This window comes from Heterodontus francisci, chromosome 11 (assembly GCF_036365525.1).
Source record: "Heterodontus francisci isolate sHetFra1 chromosome 11, sHetFra1.hap1, whole genome shotgun sequence".
Taxonomy (NCBI): domain Eukaryota; kingdom Metazoa; phylum Chordata; class Chondrichthyes; order Heterodontiformes; family Heterodontidae; genus Heterodontus; species Heterodontus francisci.
In genome coordinates, this window is record NC_090381.1 from 16,484,728 (window position 1) to 16,503,416 (window position 18,689).

General features: G+C 43.4%; 1 protein-coding gene across 1 annotated transcript in view; it reads left to right on the forward strand.

Moving 5' to 3' along the window:
• The window catches only part of LOC137375109 (ephrin type-B receptor 1), an 826,129-nt gene that overhangs the window by 526,359 nt on the left and 281,081 nt on the right, over positions 1–18,689 (forward strand). Inside the window, exon 4 of the mRNA XM_068041741.1 lies at positions 1,616–1,771. Coding sequence (XP_067897842.1) covers positions 1,616–1,771 — 156 coding nt within the window. The remainder of the gene's footprint in view (positions 1–1,615; positions 1,772–18,689) is intronic.

An 18,689-nucleotide genomic window follows, 5' to 3' on the forward strand; every position in this document is an offset into this window, starting at 1 on the left:
TGGAATTGTAGGTCAATTGACACAAAAGCTACATTTCTACAGGCTGATACTTTTCAGAGAGAAGTATTTCTGAAATTGCCCAAAGAGGCAACAAATGCAGAAGGAAAACTGTGGAAACCAGACAAATGCAACAATGGCCTGAATGATGCCTTCAGGGTACAGTAATTTTCATGAGTGTTTTGCTGAAAATATGTTGTGTCCAATTAAAAGCAGATCCCACAATGCTTTATTGTTATCATAAATGAAAACTTTCAGGCACTTCATGATGCATGTTGAAGATTTCTTACAGGGTGGTACTGTCGAATTTGGGAAATGTGTTATTAATCAGATTAGAGTTTAAAATTTAGAGTCAGGCTTGTGGGGCTTTTAAATATATTGATTTAGATATTAAGCAGAGTATTTCTGGTATAATTTTAAATCAACAATCCTATTTAGAGAATGTTACTCCCATCCCAGTTAATCATATTAAGTTATTACAGAAGGGTAATCTTATTTCGAAAAAAGAGACAGAGCAATTGCAAAACTTGATTGATCATTTGAACTGGTTGGGCACTCAGACTGGACCAGATACTAGTTTTGATGTGTTGCAGTTAAGTACTACAATGAAACACCCTAAAGTAGAGAATGTTTAAGGGCAAATAAAACATTAAGAAAATTAAATCTGGAAAATTGTGTACTTAAGTCCCATCCTTAGGTGATCCAAAGAACATGAAACTTGTCTTTTTTTTAGCGATGCTTCACATTACTAATCTTCCTGTTGGGTATTCTAGTGCAACTGGTTTCATAATTTTTCTTATGAGTGAGAATGGGAAATTTGTCTCTTTAGCTTGAGATGCTAAGAAAATAAAAAAAGGTTGTTACAAGTACTTTGGCTGCTGAAATACTGACTCTTGTGGACACAGTGGATATGGGATTCTATTTGTCAAAAGTTTTCAAGTGACATCCTGTACAATGGCCATATGAAGGTAGGATACCCATTGAATGTTGTGTAGATAATCATTCATTATGGGATAATACACACTCTACAATAAGTGTGAGTGAGAAAAGATTGACCTTGCCGGCTTGAAACAAATGGTGGAGAGAAAGGAAATCTCTAAAATTAAATTAAAAGCCATCAGCTGTCTAATTGTTTATAAAAAAGAAGTGCAAGTACGAATAAATTGGTAGGGGTCCTGGAGGAGGAATGTCTCACAATGGAATGCTTTGTACAAAGTATGGAAACCTTTAATTTTTTTAACATTTTGATTGACCATATAAAGTTTATTTTTTATTTTTATTTAAAGAAAGAGAAGGGAATCAGGTAATTGTATATTAATTGAGTGTTTAATTGTATTCAGGTGGTGGGCATCATCTGGGGACACACCTGTGCTCTTACATTTAGGAACAGGCTGAAAATGTGGTGGTTGGATTGGAGGTGCACGAAATGTAGTGTGTGTCTCTGTAAATAAAGGTTTGCAAGTGTATAAAGACCAGACTCCAGTTCTATCTTTCACCACCTGGCTATCTGAGTTGTAATAGTACAATCTGACTATGTGGCTCAATTAGCAGTCAGAAAATGTCTGCTTATTTTCAGGACTGACCAAGTTAAGTGACCTCCTCTCTTTTTTTTTTCCAGCTTGTCATTCCGGAACCTTTAAGGCAAACCAGGGCAGTGAACTGTGCACCCCTTGCCCTGCCAACAGCAGGTCCTTAAATGAGGCGTCCAGCGTGTGCTCCTGTCGTAATGGATATTACAGAGCAGATTTTGACTCACCCAAGATGCCTTGTACAAGTGAGTAGAGAACTAGCAGCACGTGCAAGAAATGCTGCGATCCTTAAACACTAAGATCACTACCTATTAAGTTCCAAGGCTATCTGCCTCTTTATTAAGGATTAGGCTTGTCACAGCCTAAGTACTGTGATGAGTAAATGCTACTAAACAGATTCAGTGATTTTTTTTTTTTAAAAAGGGTAAGAATTGATTTGTTGACTTCTCCATTTTCAGGATCCCCAAGTGAAAACAAGGGTGGGAGGGGAAGCAACCTTGCATCATATCAACCAGGAAATCACTGACAAAATTGGGCCTGCTGTGCTCATGTTCATAATGTTGTCATTGTGATTTTCATACTATATTAAACTTGAACTGTTAAAACACCCGAGAACATAGTAATAGAATTGCCCCTTCCAAGTGGGCTGTGTGTGAGTGAGCATTTTAAACTGTAACATTTGGGTGGAAGGTTAGTTGGCTAGAGGTCTATTGCTGGGGTGGATTTTGTGGGACCAGTTTCAGGTAATGAATTGTAACTATCATGCAATATTGAGCCATAGTGGTTTCAGTGTGGCTTTATTGCAGTGTATTAACATCCATGTGTTAAATGAACCTGGTGGCAACATGAAGATGAGGATGGTGATGATGATGGCTTTCCAGACACATTGATGTGATTATGACAAGCTCATGTTCTAATTGTCAAATTATAATAAATAGGACACACCCATTCCTCCAGCAAATCAATTATCCTGATTTAAATAATTTACAAATGTAGTCCAGATCAGTATTATAATGGTGTAACATAGCCCAGCTTCAGGTGATATCGATAAAGTGGTCAAGCTTCATGTATGAAATCTTGATGATAAAGCTGGTGGAATGCTAAACTAAATGATCTAGTAATGTACTGGAGTGGACCTTTGGTCCCTGCTAAATTACTGTGTTTGGTATAGGGACACTACAGGTGGTTCAATGTTCTCAGACTGAGGAGAAGAAATGTCAAGATTTGCACGCTGATCATCTCTCCTGTTACATTTGTGCTTGTGTGTGCATATATGCATGTGTGTGTGTGTGTATATAGGCACCCAACATGGCTTCATAAAAAGGTCATGTCTTATAAAGCTAATTATGCTTTTTGAAGAAGTCACTAAGATGGTGGATGAGGGAAGCCGAGTAGACATTGTCTATCTAAACCTCCAAAATTCTTATGATATGATGCTGCTCAAGAGGCTTCGCTACAAGGTAAAAGTTTCTGGTATTAGTGGTAATATATTGAGCTGCATTGGGAACTGGCTGGGGGCCCATTAGACACAATCTAATTATAAATGGATTTGGAGACCATTTACCAGTGATCGGTGTTGGGACCTTTACTATTTTTATTAATGATTTGGGATGTCGGTGTTGAGGGCATGATCTTCAAATTTGTAGGTGATACTAGGAGTGTTACGACTTGTGGATGCTCAACATATTCAGGTAAATTTTAATGTATTGGGAGATTGGGCTCATGACTGACAAATGATGTTTAATTTGGATAAGTGCAGAGTCATGCATGTGGGTGACTGGTCAACATATATACACCCTTCAGGGAAAAGAGACCTGGGCATTCTAGTGCATAGATCTGTAAAGGTACTTGAGCAGGCCATGAGTTGAAAGCTAGAGCCAATAGGTTGTTAGGTTGCATTCATTAAGATGAGGTATGCTATTTTGTCTTAGTATAAGACTTTGGTCAGGCCTCAGTTGGAATATTGCATAAATTTTGTCTCCTCATATATGGTGGGTGATAATGAGGTTTTGGAAAAGGGTGCAAAGGAGGGCCACTAGACTAATTCCCAGTGTAAAGCATCTTAGTTATCAAGATAGACAAAATGAGTTGGCACTCAACACTAGAAAAGCATGGACTCTATCAGATCACTGCTAAGGTGATAAGATGATGAAGGGAATAGGTTGTGTTCCAGTTGACAGTATGTCCCAATTAAATAAATTAGGGAGAACCAGGGGTCACAATGTTTAGTTGTACAAGGCCAGATCTAGGTTAGATATCAGCAGGTGGTACCTTCCCCAGAGAATAGTGGATCTCTGGAACAGGCTGCCTCCTTGTGCAATGGATGCTGAGTCACTGAATTCCTTCAAACGAGGAGTGGACTGGGATGGAGATATCCTCGTACAAAAGCTATGAACTGCATGGAAAAATCAAGGCCAGAGTGGTCACCTGGATTCGTTTTGATCACCTAGGTGGGTCAGAGAGGAATTTTCAAAAAAATAATTTTCCTCCAAATTGTCCTGGTTTTTTAATCTATTTCTCTGCCTCTCGCAGGGATTATACAGTTTCAGTTGGGGTGGGGAGTGTATATATTGTGATACACAAGGTATAGCAATTGTGTGGGACAGGCGGGATGGACCAGAGAGTTTTTACCTGTCTGTAATTGTTTGTCTGTTCATGTGTTCCTTTGTCAGTCTGTGCGTGTGTGCGTGTTCGTGTGTTTATGCTCATGTTTGTAAAGGTTGGGTGGGGGCATCAGGGCCAACTCTGATGCTCCCCCCTCTCTTAATGAGAGATCCTGCCAACTCTTACTGTCCAGGCTCAAATCTGAAGCACAACCATTTGGATGAGAAACTGGAGGGATGCAAATGCCTTCAGAGAAGGGTTTGATAGAAATCCGAAATTGAAAAGCTTCATTCTTGAATTCTTTGAACCCAGTTCAATGTGTTACTCCCATGTGCCACGTCTCAGTCTGAGTGTTATTCAATTTGGTCGTGTCCTTAGGCTCATTAGATCAACTTTTACACAGTTGGGCTGCATATTGGCAGTGATGTCTCGGTCTCCTCTTTTCCATGGATGTGGTTTGAGTGCCCTAATTGTGATCCTGTAATGGCTTGCAATGGGTCAGGTGACTGAATCTTCAGTAGATTTTCACACAGCTGCCGTGACCTGCTGAAGCGGCAAGAAAGGAAAACACAAAGCAAAAATTAGAAACAGACATAGACGGAATAAATTCAACCAGCGGTCACGGTTTCCCATTCTTCTCCTCTCTCTCCACAGTGTTCCATGGGGGAGGTGTATCGAACCCTGGGTTCTTTGTCACTAACTCTCCTCATATCCTGACCCCTGCCTCCACTACAGCTGTATTTGAACTGAAACACATCTCTCATTCACATTTTTTGGGATCTCCCTGGGCAGACAAATTATTTGAAACCATGTCCATATTTCACATTATCCATTGGATTTATAGAAGGGATTCTTTTAGATCTCCCCCAACATCCTCACTATAATATTCTGCTTACTGTTAACTAGTACGGAATGTCTGAAAAGTCAGATGGGTTAAAAGAAGCAACAGCTTTATTAAACATGCCTTACTTCAATGGTTTACAAACTTTACATTTTCCAAGCCTGTGCATGAGGGTTCCACACATGTGGTGTTACATCACTTTCTGTGATGAGGTATACAGTATGATTAGCATATTTAACCCAGTAACAACCCAATGTCCAATATACTGCCCTGTACTACACTCATGTCTGGCCTTTTGCATTAGTGTGATACTGTTAATCACTCAAGCAATAATATGAAAGATTTTTTTGACATGGCTGAGAATATTGCTTCTGCTCTCTTGTCTCTTCACCTCGCTCACCAGCTAATGGTAAATGTAAACACGTCTGGGAGCACTGTCACCAGTTTTGTTTCAAGCTAGTGCCTCTGAAATAAAGTAATAAGTACAAATGACACAGTCCTTGAGTGCTCCAGCAAGGCATGTCAAATTGCATTCCGGTATTAGAGCGAAGGCGCACGGAGGTTGTCAGCAGCTCAAGGCTGCCTATTGTAAATATCACCCTCCCTTGCGTTTTGTGTACTGAAAGCTGGGGCTGACACTTTGAAAGATATCTTGCGAACTCACTGTTAGAGTTACTTATTGGGTTAAATAACCTCTGACCAATTAGCCTGTGTTTAATGCCTGAGGTGAGCCTTCCAAAAAGTAACAGGCCTCTTGGAACTATTTTGGTAATAAGAAAAATCACCACACAAAGCGAAATCAAAATGAATCCCAGAACAGGCAAAGAGGTTTAAATGTGAGTTTTGTGAAGGGAATATCAAGAGTTATTCCCTGAGCAGTCTGCCTGCACCTCCTAGTGGCTGCTTTAAGAACTACATCGTCAAGGGCCTGTGAGCAGCAGAGGCCATTTTGTATCGGCTTTAAAAGCGTCAGTGCCAACGAGCTCTTCTACCCGAGTCAGTGCGATGGTGCTTTACCGCAAGAAAATCAACTTTTCTCATCTGCCATTTGATCTTGTGACTCTCAGTCAGTTGGAAGGCAAACCTGAGCTGTCAGAACCAATCAGGTGGATGTTATTTGCTCCCGGCGTCAGTTGTACCCAAGCTTGAGAAGAGTTCGATTCCCTAGATATATATTTGTCTATATAAAAGAAGGCATGAAGCACAAATTAACCATCCAGCTGTGGTTCAGTTGGTAGTGCTCTTGCCTCTGAGTTACAAGGTTCTGTGTTCAAGTCTCACTCTAGGCTTGAGGGCAAAAATCAAGGCTGGCTCTCCAGTGCAGTACTGCAGGAATGCTGCACTGTCAGAAGTACCATCTTTTGGATGCGATGTTAAACCTGTTCCAGGATTTTAACCCAGCTATGGTGATACAGTTCCAAGTCAGGATTGTGTGTGGCTTGGAGGGGAACTTGCAGGTGGTGTTCCCATGCATCTGCTGCCTTTGTCCTTCTAGATGGTAGAGGTGGCAGGTTTGGAAGGGGCTGTCAAAGGATCCTTGGTGAGTTGCTGCAGTGCATCTTGTAGATGGTACGCACTGCTGCCACTGTGCATCGGTGGTGGAGGGAGCGAATGTTTGTGGATGGGGTGCCAATCAAGAGGGCTACTTTGTCCTGGATGATATCAAGCTTCTTGAGTGTTGTTGGAGCTACACCTATCCAGGCAAGTGGAGAGTATTCCATCACACTCCTGACTTGTGCCTTGTGCCAAAGTGGACAGGCTTTGGAGAGTCAGGAAGTGAGTTATTTGCCACAGAATTCCCAGCCTCTGACTTGTTTTTGGCTGGTCCAGTTCAGTTTCTGGTCAATGGTAACCCCCAGGATGTTGATAGTGGGGAATTCAGCAATGGTAATGCCATTGAATATTAAAGGGAGATGTTTGAATTCTCTCTTGTTTGAGATAGTCATTGCCTGCCACTCATGTGGCACAAATGTTACTTGCCACTTATCAGCCCAAGCCTGGATATTGTCCAGGTCTTGCTGCAGTTCTACATGGACTGCTTCAGTATCTGAGGAGTCACGAATGGTGCTGAACATTGTGCAATCATCAGCTAACACCCCCACTTCTGACCTTATGATTGAAGGAAGGTCATTGATGAAGCAGCTGAAGATGGTTGGGCCGAGGACACTACCCTGAGGAACTCCTGCAATGATGTCCTGGAGCTGAGATGACCTCCAACAACCACAACCATCTTCCTTTGTGCTAGGTACAACTCCCCCTGACTCCCATTGACTTCAGTTTTGCTAGGGCACCTTGATGCCACACTCAGTCAAATGCTGCCTTGATGTCAATGACTTAATTGGCTGTAAAACGCTTTGAGACATCTGATGGTCGTGAAAACCCTGTCTTAATGCAAACCTGTTGTATGTTTGGTTTGTCCGCTGCCACATTAATATATTTAGTTAGTTTACCTTCGAGAGATACTGAGTCTTGTGTATTTGAAACATTAATTCTTTATTACATTCTAATTATGTACAGCTTCACAACAGTCTGAGACTTCTCTGAAGCCATGTTGCATCTCCTTCCAAGTCTCTGTCACATGTGATCTCTTACATCATCATGGTTGGAGGTAGTCCTTACATTGTCTCACATTAACCCTTTCAGACCCTTATACTACATCTCTCCCCAAGTCTTTATCCATATATATACATTTGTACATTTTTTTTTAAATTTTTACATACCACATCTCCCCCAAGTCTCTGACATCACAGATTCAATATGTCAAGAGGTTTCACATCTCTCCCTGATCATGTTGCTGTCAGATGTGGAAGATCAGTCATCTTTCTCTGAACTCTTATTTCTTGACTTGGACGGCCTTCTTTGAGGTTTGTAGTATCCGGTGCTTTCTGAATTTCAGGTTCAACATCTGGTTTGTCCAAATGTGTGACTGTTGACGTGTTTGATGAATAGGAATAAGATTCCTGCTGTTTCTTCTTTATTACATTCTTCAGAAGGTACTATAAGTTAGATCTCTGATTCTCATCTTTCTGGACGATTACTCCTTCTCTGCCTTTGTCTCGTACCCATACCTTTTCTCCTTCTGTCAACTTAGGTGGGTTCCTGGTGCAGTATTTCCTGTTCTATTTATAGGCTTGTTGCTTTCGGTAAGACTTTTCTCTGTTTTGAATGCTCTGATAATGCTGGACTTCTAGCCCAGGAAGTAATTTTTTGGATAGGATAGGAAGTTGCATTCTTAGCTTCCTTCCCATCAACCGTTCTGATGGTGCTAATCCACATTGCAATGGAGTAATTCTATAGTTCAGGAGTGTTGTTTGAAAATCATTTTTCTTGAGCAGTGTGTTGATAATTCTGACTCCTCTCTCAGCTTCTCTGGTAGATTGTGGATATCTAGGGGAACTTGTAAGACGAATCTACAGTTTCTGCAACATATGTAAAGTCGTTGTTTACAAATTATGGTCCATTATCAGAAACTATTTGGTGAGGTATACCATGTGTTGCAAAGATTTCTTGTAACACTCGAATGACTGCTTCAGTTGTTGTTGTGTACAAACATTTGACCTCAATCCACCTTGAAAAGTAGTCGATGACAATCAGGTAGGATTTTCCATTAAACGTGAATAGATTCATTGCCAGACGTTCCCATGGTTTGGTTGGGAATTGGGTTGAGATAAGGGGTTCCCTGTTCCTGTCTGTGCACTGCGCATACCTGGCAATTAGAAATCATTTCTTCTATATCTCGCGATATTCCTGGCCACCAGACGGACGACTGAGCCCGTGCTCTACATTTCGTTATACCTATGTGACTCTGGTGTATTTTCTCCAAGATGTCTACCCGGAGTGACTCCGGAATCACCAGCCTCTCATCATATTCCAGCAAATCATCCACAATAGTAAAGTGTCTTCTGTGTTCAAAGAAGATTTTCATCCTCTTATCACTGGCACACTGCTGCAGCCAACCTTGCTTGTAATATTGGCAGATACAGATGCATTTTTCATCTTGCATCTCAGCATGATAAATTTCTTGGAGCTTTTTGGAACTTGCTGGCCAATGTGATGCAGTGAATTGAGAATGTGACTCAATCTCATTAATAAAGTTAACATCTTGTTGTGTTGGATGGTCAACAGTAGCTCTGGACAATACATCTGCTGTTTGTTGCTTGCCCTGTATGTTTACCATTTCATACGTGAACCTCATTAGCCTCAACTAGAATCTTTGGATTCTCAGACATCCCAGCGAGTTCCTTTTCATCAAGTAAGAAAAGGAGGTGTTTGTGGTCTGTCTCTATGACAACCTTTAAGCGGATGCTATAATCTGAACTTCTCACAAGCTCACGTGACTACAAGAGCATATTTCTTTATGACAACGTACCTCGTCTCAGACTCGGACAATGCTTGTGATGCATAATAAACCTATCTTCGACATCCATCTGACTGTTCTTGGAAAAGGACTGCCCCTATCCCTGTAGATGAGGCGTGCTGCAATTGTGGCTGGCACTGAGGGGTTATAGTGCGCTAAGGTATCTGGCGAAATCAGCATCTCCTTGATGCTTTGAAATGCTTGTTCCTGATCATCTAAACACCATGCTTGAACTTTCCTTAATATATGTCACAAAGGCTCAGTAACTTGCGCTAGATTGGGCAAAAATTTTGCCAACTGATTGACCATTCCAAGGAATCGTTGAAGATCTTGGACAGAAGTAGGAAGTGGAAATTGACTAATGGGTCTCATCTTTTGTGGGTCTGCCATTATGCCATTGCTACTATTAATGTGCCCTAGGAAACAAACTGACGTTTTCAAAAACTCACACATCTCGTTAAGTGTTAGGCCTTCCTCTTGTAGATGATTCAAAACCACTCTAACCCTCAGGTCATGTTCTTCAATGGATTCATCATGAGCTAAGGTGTTATCCATATGGCATATTTCTCCTTTAAGGCCCTGTAGAATGTTTGACATAGTTCTTTGAAATATTACCAGTGCTGATGTTATACCGAACAATTAAAATCTTCTGAACGGCGAAATGAAGGTTGTCAATAACCTTGACTTCTCATCCAATGGGACTTGCCAGAAGCCACTATTCGTGTCAAGCTTTGTGAACATGGCTCTTTTGGATAACGTTGCCAAGCTTTCTTCCACTGACGACATCAGATGAACTTCTCTTACCACAGCCTTATTAAGTTGAGTTATGAAGTTGACTTGCTTCATTAGTGGGTATAGTGTCTTCCGAGGTGTGAAAAGACATACTGCTTTTGCATTTTTTGCGAAGTAATACTGTATTCGATTGTCAGTCTTCCTAGACCAGTAAATAATTTCAGGAGGTCTTTTTGGAAATAACTCCTGGATTCTTGTTGCTTAACTTGTCCCACTTTTCTTCTTAGACAGTCCCTCAGGAATGAGGATCACTTTCTCCCACTCCAGGGTTGTGGGTCCTTAGGTGACTTGAATGGTCCAAATCTGGATCCGCACACTCTGCCGCAAATGGTGTCTGGTGAGGCGAGTGAATGGGATGCTCAAATTTCCGAACACTCCTTCCGCTGTTTGTACTTGGTTGCTGCCTGGGAATGTCGACATTGTTCGAACTAGCTGGCACCTTCATGGGTGCTTCTTCTCCATTTTGGGCAGTCTCGGGCAAGAGATTCCCACTAATCAGTGTCAATGTCACATTTTGTCAGGGAGGTTTGAAGGACCTCCTTGTAGTGTTTCCTCTGCCCTCCTGGTAGCCTCTTGCCATGTCGGAGCTCGGAGTGGGAGTCTTGTGTCAGCCATGCGGACGATGTGGCCCGCCCAGCATAACTGACTAGCCATGACCAGTGTCTCGATACTGGGGATGTTGGCCTGAGAGAAGACACTGATATTGGAACGCCTGTCCTGCCACTGAATTTGCAGGATCTTGCGGAGGCACCACTGGTGATAATCTCCAGGGCTTTGAGATGTCTGCAGTACAGTGTCCATGTTTCAGGAGGGCAGGTAACACTGTGGCCCTATGGACCATAAGCTTGGTGCCAGGTTTGATGTCTTTGTCGTCAAACACACTTTTCCTCAGATGACCAAAGACTATGCTGGAACACTGGAGGTGATGCTGAGTTTCATCGTCGATGTCTGCCTTTGCTGAGAGGATGCTCCCAAGGTATGAGAAGTGATCCACATTGTCCAGTGGTTCTTTGTAAGATGAAAGTTAATGCAAGCTCTTCTACTTAAGAGAATTCCTGATTCCGTAGAACATAGTGTTTCTTATACCTGCTTTTCCTTGTACTGGAGTGCTGCCTGTAGCTTTCCCTTGACTTTCAGTTCAATCCCTCCTGTGCCATGTAAACAGAGTTTCTGTTGGCTGTAGGTAATGTGTTGATAACCAGGGTTCATTGTCTGATAAAACCATTACACTTGTTCCAGTGTCCGGTTTAAAATTGGTGAAATGTCCATTGACATATATATCTGCAGACCAAAATGCCTGATTAGGATCATTGATCTCATCCAGCAAGTTTTCTGATTTTCTCTCCTGATGGAGATTGTTCAACTTCATTAACAACTCTATGCTTGAAGACTTTTTCTTTCAAACCTGTGGGAGTAGAAATTTTACTTTGGTACATCTTCCCAAAATGGCCTATTTTCTTACAATGGAAGCATTCTGTTTGGTTTGCAGGACACTGTTCATGCCTGTGGGTCATTTGACGCCATAGCGCTGGTGGGGTTTAATGGTGTCTTGCACTTCCCTCCCTCCCAGTGTACCTTCTTTTCTGATGCTTCTTTTACAGCCCTCTGATTAAGGAACTGCACGATCGTTGGAGGTTTCCTGAACCAAGGTCTTTCTTCACCTCTCAGGATTGCTCTGTTCATCTTCCGGACCTCTGCTTGTATTGCTTTGTCTCGGGTGAGGTTTTCCTTAGACTGCAATAAATCTGGTAGAGGTTCATCAATAATACCTACTACAATATGGTCTCTTATTAATTCTGCTTTTAGGTCTCCATATGCACATCCTTCAGCTAGTTCTACAAAGGTCATTAATAAAAGCAACAACTGTTTCACCTGGCTTCTGGACCCTTCTGTTAAGTCTTGCCCTTTGCAGAATCTTATTGCTCCTTAGGCTGAAATAGCTAACAAAGGCTTTTAAAACGTCATCAAATTTTTCTGATGTCTCATTTTTGCCTTGCTTTGCAATAACATCATCTGCTATTGCTCTGATGGAATACAACAATGAGTTCACTTGCTCAGCTTCAGACTGGCTGTCTAATTTTGAAGCAATTCTGTATCTCAAAAATCTTTTTTGCCAGAGTGACCAATTTTGAGTTTGATTTGGTCCTTTCATGTGTCCAAACCTCTCTGCTATTACGAATTTAAGATCCATGGCTTTCTATTTGGTTTATTTTTTAAAAAATTTTACCTTCAGTATCAGAACTTTCCTGCACTTTGCAGCCTCGCACTGACTCCTGCCAGGGTCTGGACTCTGTGTATTTATTTCCGTCTTTAAATGCATATTTGCAGTGTTTCTGCTATACTCTTTTTTTTTTTTCCCTTGTCTTAGAGTATTGAGTATTTGCAGCCTCTTTGACTTTTTTCCGCTCGCTCCGAGCTGACCTCGGATCCACCCTCGCTAAGGACTTCTGGTTTTCCTGGTGCTGCTGCCTAAAGCCATTAGGAACAAAATATTTTACCCTCTTTGAGTTGCTCACCAGATCCCCGATGATTGCTTGGTTCTCCGACTGGAAGCCTGCGATCGCTGGGCCAGTATTTTTTTCACAGACTACCCGCCTCTGTGGTGCAGCCTGAATGCCTGTACAAGCCGATTCCCCAACTCTCCATGCCTCCTTCATCCATGGAGCAGCTTTGGAGCTTTTTCACAGCCTCTACCCGAGTTCTGCGGTTTTGGCGTTTTTTCAGGTCAACCTTCTTCAAAGTATTTCTTCAAATTCTTCGGGGTGTGGTATGGTAAAAATCACCAACGCACCGCTGCTCACCATGTTGTATGCTTGGTTTGGCCGCTGCCACCTTTAATATACTTAGTTAGTCTAACTTAGAGAGATTACTGAGTCTTGTGTACTTTAAACATTAATTCTTTATTATAATCTAACTATGTACAGCTTCATACCAGTCTGTGTGACTCTTCTGAAGCCACGCTGCATCTCCCTCCAAGTCTCCCTCACATGTGATCTCTTACATCATAATGGTTCCTTACACTGTCTCACATTAACCCTCTTAGACCATTATACTACAAAACCTTTCTTTTCTTTTTATTTCGGTGCTCATAGTGAGATTGCAGCAGCCAGCTGGGTGAGGTGGGGTTATGATCAGGGGAGGTCAACTAATTTAACCAACAAAGTGGTGAAAATTACCATCATCTCCACCCCACCAAATTAGTGATGCCACTGCTGTTTGGAAAAAATCCTGGCAGTTTCACCACCTCACCTCTTGCCTCCAACCATCTCGCCCCCATTCTCCTACCATTGGTTGCCCAACATGTCCGTCCTCACAGCGCATGGTCTTCCCACACCAATTGGAAAACAAACAGACTCTTCATTACCTGATTGGACGATTCTTGACTGTCAGTCAAATTTTCTCCCATCTCAAATATTTTTATAAACAATAAATGAAAATGTTTAAGGAAAGTGGGGGGAAAAAAAATGAATGCGGCGATGATTTTTCTCCTGGATTGCTCCCAGCAGTGTCCTGGTGATTAATCTCCAATTCTTGCAGACATGAGGATAGTCCTGAAGGGTTGGCAACACTAACTCTGATGCCCTTTTAACTGCTTTGCAACAAAATCATTGGCTGGGATTTTTCCCTGGGTGGACGGGAGCCGTCCACTGATTGAAAAGACGGTGGCGAACCTGCTTTCGCCTGGCCTGGGGATCCGACCTGCATTTTGCAGTTCCCTGGCCTTTAACCGTTCTGAGGCGGGACTTCCACCCGCTTGAGGCAGGAAGTCCCACCTAATGGAGCTGCCAGCCAATCAGCAGTCTGGCAGCTCTTGGTCCCAGCAGCGCCACCGGGAGCAGTGGCCACTGTTGGTACTGCAGCACAGCTTCAACAAGATGATAAAAGCAAAATACTGCGGATGCTGGAAATCTGAAACAAAAACAAGAAATGCTGGAATCACTCAGCAGGTCTGGCAGCATCTGTGGAAAGAGAAGCAAAGTTAACGTTTCGGGTCAGTGACCCTTCTTCGGAACTGACAAATATTAGAAAAGTCACAGATTATAAACAAGTGAGGTGGGGGTGGGGCAAGAGATAACAAAGGAGAAGGTGCAGATTGGACCGGGCCACATAGCTGACCAAAAGGTCATGGAGAAAAGGCAAACAATATGTTAATGGTGTGTTGAATTCAGTGTATTCACACCTAATCTGTACTAATGCTTTGGCTTTCAACACACCATTAACATATTGTTTGCCTTTTCTCCGTGACCTTTTGGTCAGCTATGTGGCCCGGTCCAATCTGCACCCTCTCCTTTGTTATCTCTTGCCCCACCCCCACCTCACTTGTTTATAATCTGTGACTTTTCTAATATTTGTCAGTTCTGAAGAAGGGTCACTGACCCGAAACGTTAACTCTGCTTCTCTTTCCACAGATGCTGCCAGACCTGCTGAGTGATTCCAGCATTTCTTGTTTTTGTTTCAACAAGATGATGTCGGGGAGCACCGGAACCAAGGTAAGTTTTTGTTGCCTCACGGGGGGTCGGGCCCCAGTGAGGCACGGGTGGTCGATTGGGGCACAGGGGGCATGTTGCGTGTTTGGGGTGGTGGGGGCAGCCGTCCGTCGGGCACAGGGTGCCTCATCATGACAGCCTCCCTCCCCAGAACGTCAGAGAACCGCTTGCTTCTAACAGGCAGCTTTTCTTGGGCCTGGGCTGCCTGCTTGCCACAGGTAAAATCCCCGTGGCAGCGGGCGGAAGCCCTTAAGTGGCTGTTAAGTGGCCACTTAAAGGGCCTTGTTTGGCCTGGTGTGGGCGGGCCATTTATCACCGTCACCGCCCAGCAGAAAGTGGTGGCGGAGGCGGGAGTGGGTTAGGACGGGAGCCCCGAGCCTCCCTCTCCATTTTACGCCCCGCAACCCCCCACCACCTTCCCGCTCTCAGTGGGGATGTAAAATTCTAGCCATTTCCTTGGTGGCAGCTTTGGAAATTGCACTGTGTGATATTAGTAAGGTGTGTTCATTCAGTTGTATAAATACATTAAAACCTTGGTTAAAATGTAGAGAAAGAAATTTATTATATTTATCTTTCTTTGGTGGATCGTAAAAGGATTTGACTCTGTGCGGATGTTTGCATTTGATTTAGACTATAAGTCCAATGAAAATGCGGATACGGGGAAAGTAAGGTTGACTTTTAATTGGAAGCTACAACAAAAGTGATTTGACTCTCAGTCTCATAGGCCATTGGGTATCGATCAACAGTTCCCTGTCCCCAAGGGCCTAGAACCTGGAGCACCTCAGTGGCTGAAGGCTTCCTGCTCTTAGCCTTTCCTCAATGGGAGCTGTTGTGATTGGATGATTCATCATTTTGCAAACACAGGCACCGTGCACCTCATTTAACAGTGCTGGGGCTTAGTTCGCCTGCCAGCTGCCTGCCCCCTCATCACTGGCAGCTTGCCGGCTGATACTGACTGTCTCATGCTGACTAATTATTCTCATATTTTGCAATAATGCTGCAAGTTACAATTTAATGTGCTTATTGTCTGGATTTATTTAGCAGCTAGAAACAATTTTGTGCCAACATCTCTAATTCGCCAATATCTCGGCTCCTTATCTTTCAAATTGAATTAACATCGAGTATGCTGGCTCCTCATCACCATTCCTGTTCTTGTATCTATCATTAACTGGAAAAGGAGCAAGGAATGGTATTGGTAGATTTATCCCATGCTCCAATTCAACTTCAGCTTCATGCATCCCAGGATAGCTGCTGTTCTGTCTGTTTCTGATGTTTGACTCATGGAGCCCTGGATTTGAGATTTAGGATAGTTTCATCCCCTTGTTCATCAACAGTGGAAAGTGGGGGTGTGGGTGATGCGGGGGACACTGTGTAGAAATGTGCCTGTCCCACTTTATACAGCGGAACTGAAAGCATCACTTGGAAATTCATTCCTTACTTGTAATAAGGAGCAGATTGCTGGTGTCCGACTGTCTTATGGTGTCAGAGAATCCCTAAGAGTGCAGCAAACCACCACTTTGGACTGATGGCATTAACAGAAAGTTGGTGAGGCTCCTGATCTAGTAATTTATTGACATAACAAGCCGTTAAGTTGCCAGTCAGCCAATCTGATTCACTCCATGTGATATCAAGAAATGGCTGAAAGTTCTGGATACTGCAAAGGCTATGGGCCCTGATACCATTCCAGCAAAAGTACTGACGATTTGTGCTCCAGAACAAGCTGCACCCCTAGCAAGCTGTTCCAGTACAGCTACAACACTGGCATCTACCCGGCAATGTAGAAAATTGCCCAGGTATGTCCTGTACACACAAAGCATGACGAATCCAACCTGGCCAATTACTGCCCCAGTCTACTCTCAGTCAACAGCAAAGTGATGGAAAGGGTCGTCGACAGTGCTATCAAGGGGCACTTACTCAGCAATAGCCTCACTGAAGCTCAATTTGGGTTCTGCCAGGGCCACTCAGCTCCTGACCTCATTACAGCCTTGGTCCAAACATGAACACAAGAGCTGAACACCAGAGGTGAGGTGAGAGTGACTGCCCTTGACATCAAGGCAGCATTTGACCAACAAAGAGCCCGAGCAAAACTAAAGTCAATGGGAGCCAGGGGGAAAACTCTCCGCTGGTTGGAGTCATAAGTAGCACAAAGGAAGGTGGTTGTGGTTGTTGGAGGACAATCATCTCACCTCCAGGACATCACTGCAGGAGTTCCTGAGGGTACTGTTCGAGGCCCAACAGCTGCTTCATCCATGACCTTCCCTCGATCATACGGTCAGAATTGGGGATGTTTGCATAATGTTCAGCACCATTCCCGACTCCTCAGATACTGAAGCAGCCTGTGTCCAGATGCAGAAAGACCTGAATAACATTCAGGCTTGGGCTGATAAGTGGCAAGTAACATCTGTGCCACACAAGTTCCAGACAATGAGAGAATCTAACCATCTCCCCTTGATGCTCAAAAGCATTATTATTGCTGAATCCCCCACTATCAACATCCTGGGCATCACCATTGACCAGAAACTGAACTGGACCAGCCACATAAATGCTGTGGCGACAAGAGCAGGTCAGAGGTTGGGAATTCTGCGGCGAGTAACTCACCTCCTTTCTCCCCAATGTCTGTCCACCATCTACAAGGCACAAGTCAGGAGTGTGATAGTCATAGAGTTATACAGCACAGAAACAGGCCCTTTGGCCCGTCATGTCTGTGGCGGCCATCAAGCACCTAACTATTCTAATCCCACTTTCCAGCACTTGGCCCGTAGCCTTGTATGCGAAGGCATTTCAAGTGCTCATCTAAATACTTAAATGTTGTGATGGTTCCTGCCTCTACCACCCCTTCAGGCAGTGTGTTCCAGATTCCAACCACCCTCTGACTGAAATTTTTTTCTTCAAAGCCCCTCTAAACCTCCTGCCCCTTACCTTAAATCTATGCCCCTTGGTTATTGACCCCTCCGCTAAGGGTAAAAGTTTCTTCCTATCTAACCTATCAATGCCCCTCAAAATTTTGTATACCTCAAACATATCCCCCCTCAACCTTCTGTGCTCTAAGGAAAACAACCATAGCCTTTTCAGTCTCTCTTCATAGCTGAAATGCTCCAGCCCAGGCAACATCCTGGTGAATCTCCTCTGCACCTGCTCCAGTACAATTAGATCCCTCCTATTGTGTGGTGCCCAGAACTATACACAGTACTCCAGCTGTGGCCTAACTAGCATTTTATACAGCTCCATCATAACCTCCCTGCTCTTATATTCTATGCCTCAGCTAATAAAGGCAAGCATCCCATATGCCTTCCAACCACCTTATCTACCTGTGCTGCTGCCTTCAGTGACCTATGGACAAGTATACCAAGGTCCCTCTGACCCTTTGTACTTTCTAGGGTCCTACCATCCATTGTATATTCCCTTGCCTTGTTAGTCCTCCCAAAATGCATCACCTCACACTTCTCAGGATTAAATTCCATTTGCCACTGCTCTGCCCATTTTACCAGCCTATCTATATTGTCCTGTAATCTAAGGATTTCCTCCTCACTATTTACGAGTCGAAGAGACTTAGCAGTTGGCAGGAAAAAAGACAGAAGCGCAAGGGGAGAACGAACTGCGAAACAGCCCTGACAACCAATTTTATCTGCAGCACCTGTGGAAGAGTCTGTCACTCCAGTACTGGCCTTTATAGCCACTCCAGGCACTGCTCCACAAACCACTGACCACCTCCAGGCGCTTACCCATTGTTTCCCGAGACGAGGAGACCGAAGAAAGAAAGAAAGATTTACGACACCACCAATTTTCGTGTAATCTGTGAACACTGATCATGCCTCCTATATTCACATCTAAATCATTAATGTACACTACAAACAGTAAGGGTCCCAGCACCGATCCCTGCAGTACACCACTGCTCACAGGCTTCCACTCACAAAAACAACCCTCGACTATTACCCTCTGCCTCCTGCCACTAAGCCAATTTTGGATCCAATTTGCCAAATTGCCCTGGATCCCATGGGTTCTTACCTTCTTAACCACTGCTTTACCCTCACCTACACATCTAGTCACCTTCTCTCAAAATTCAATCACGTTAGTTAGACACA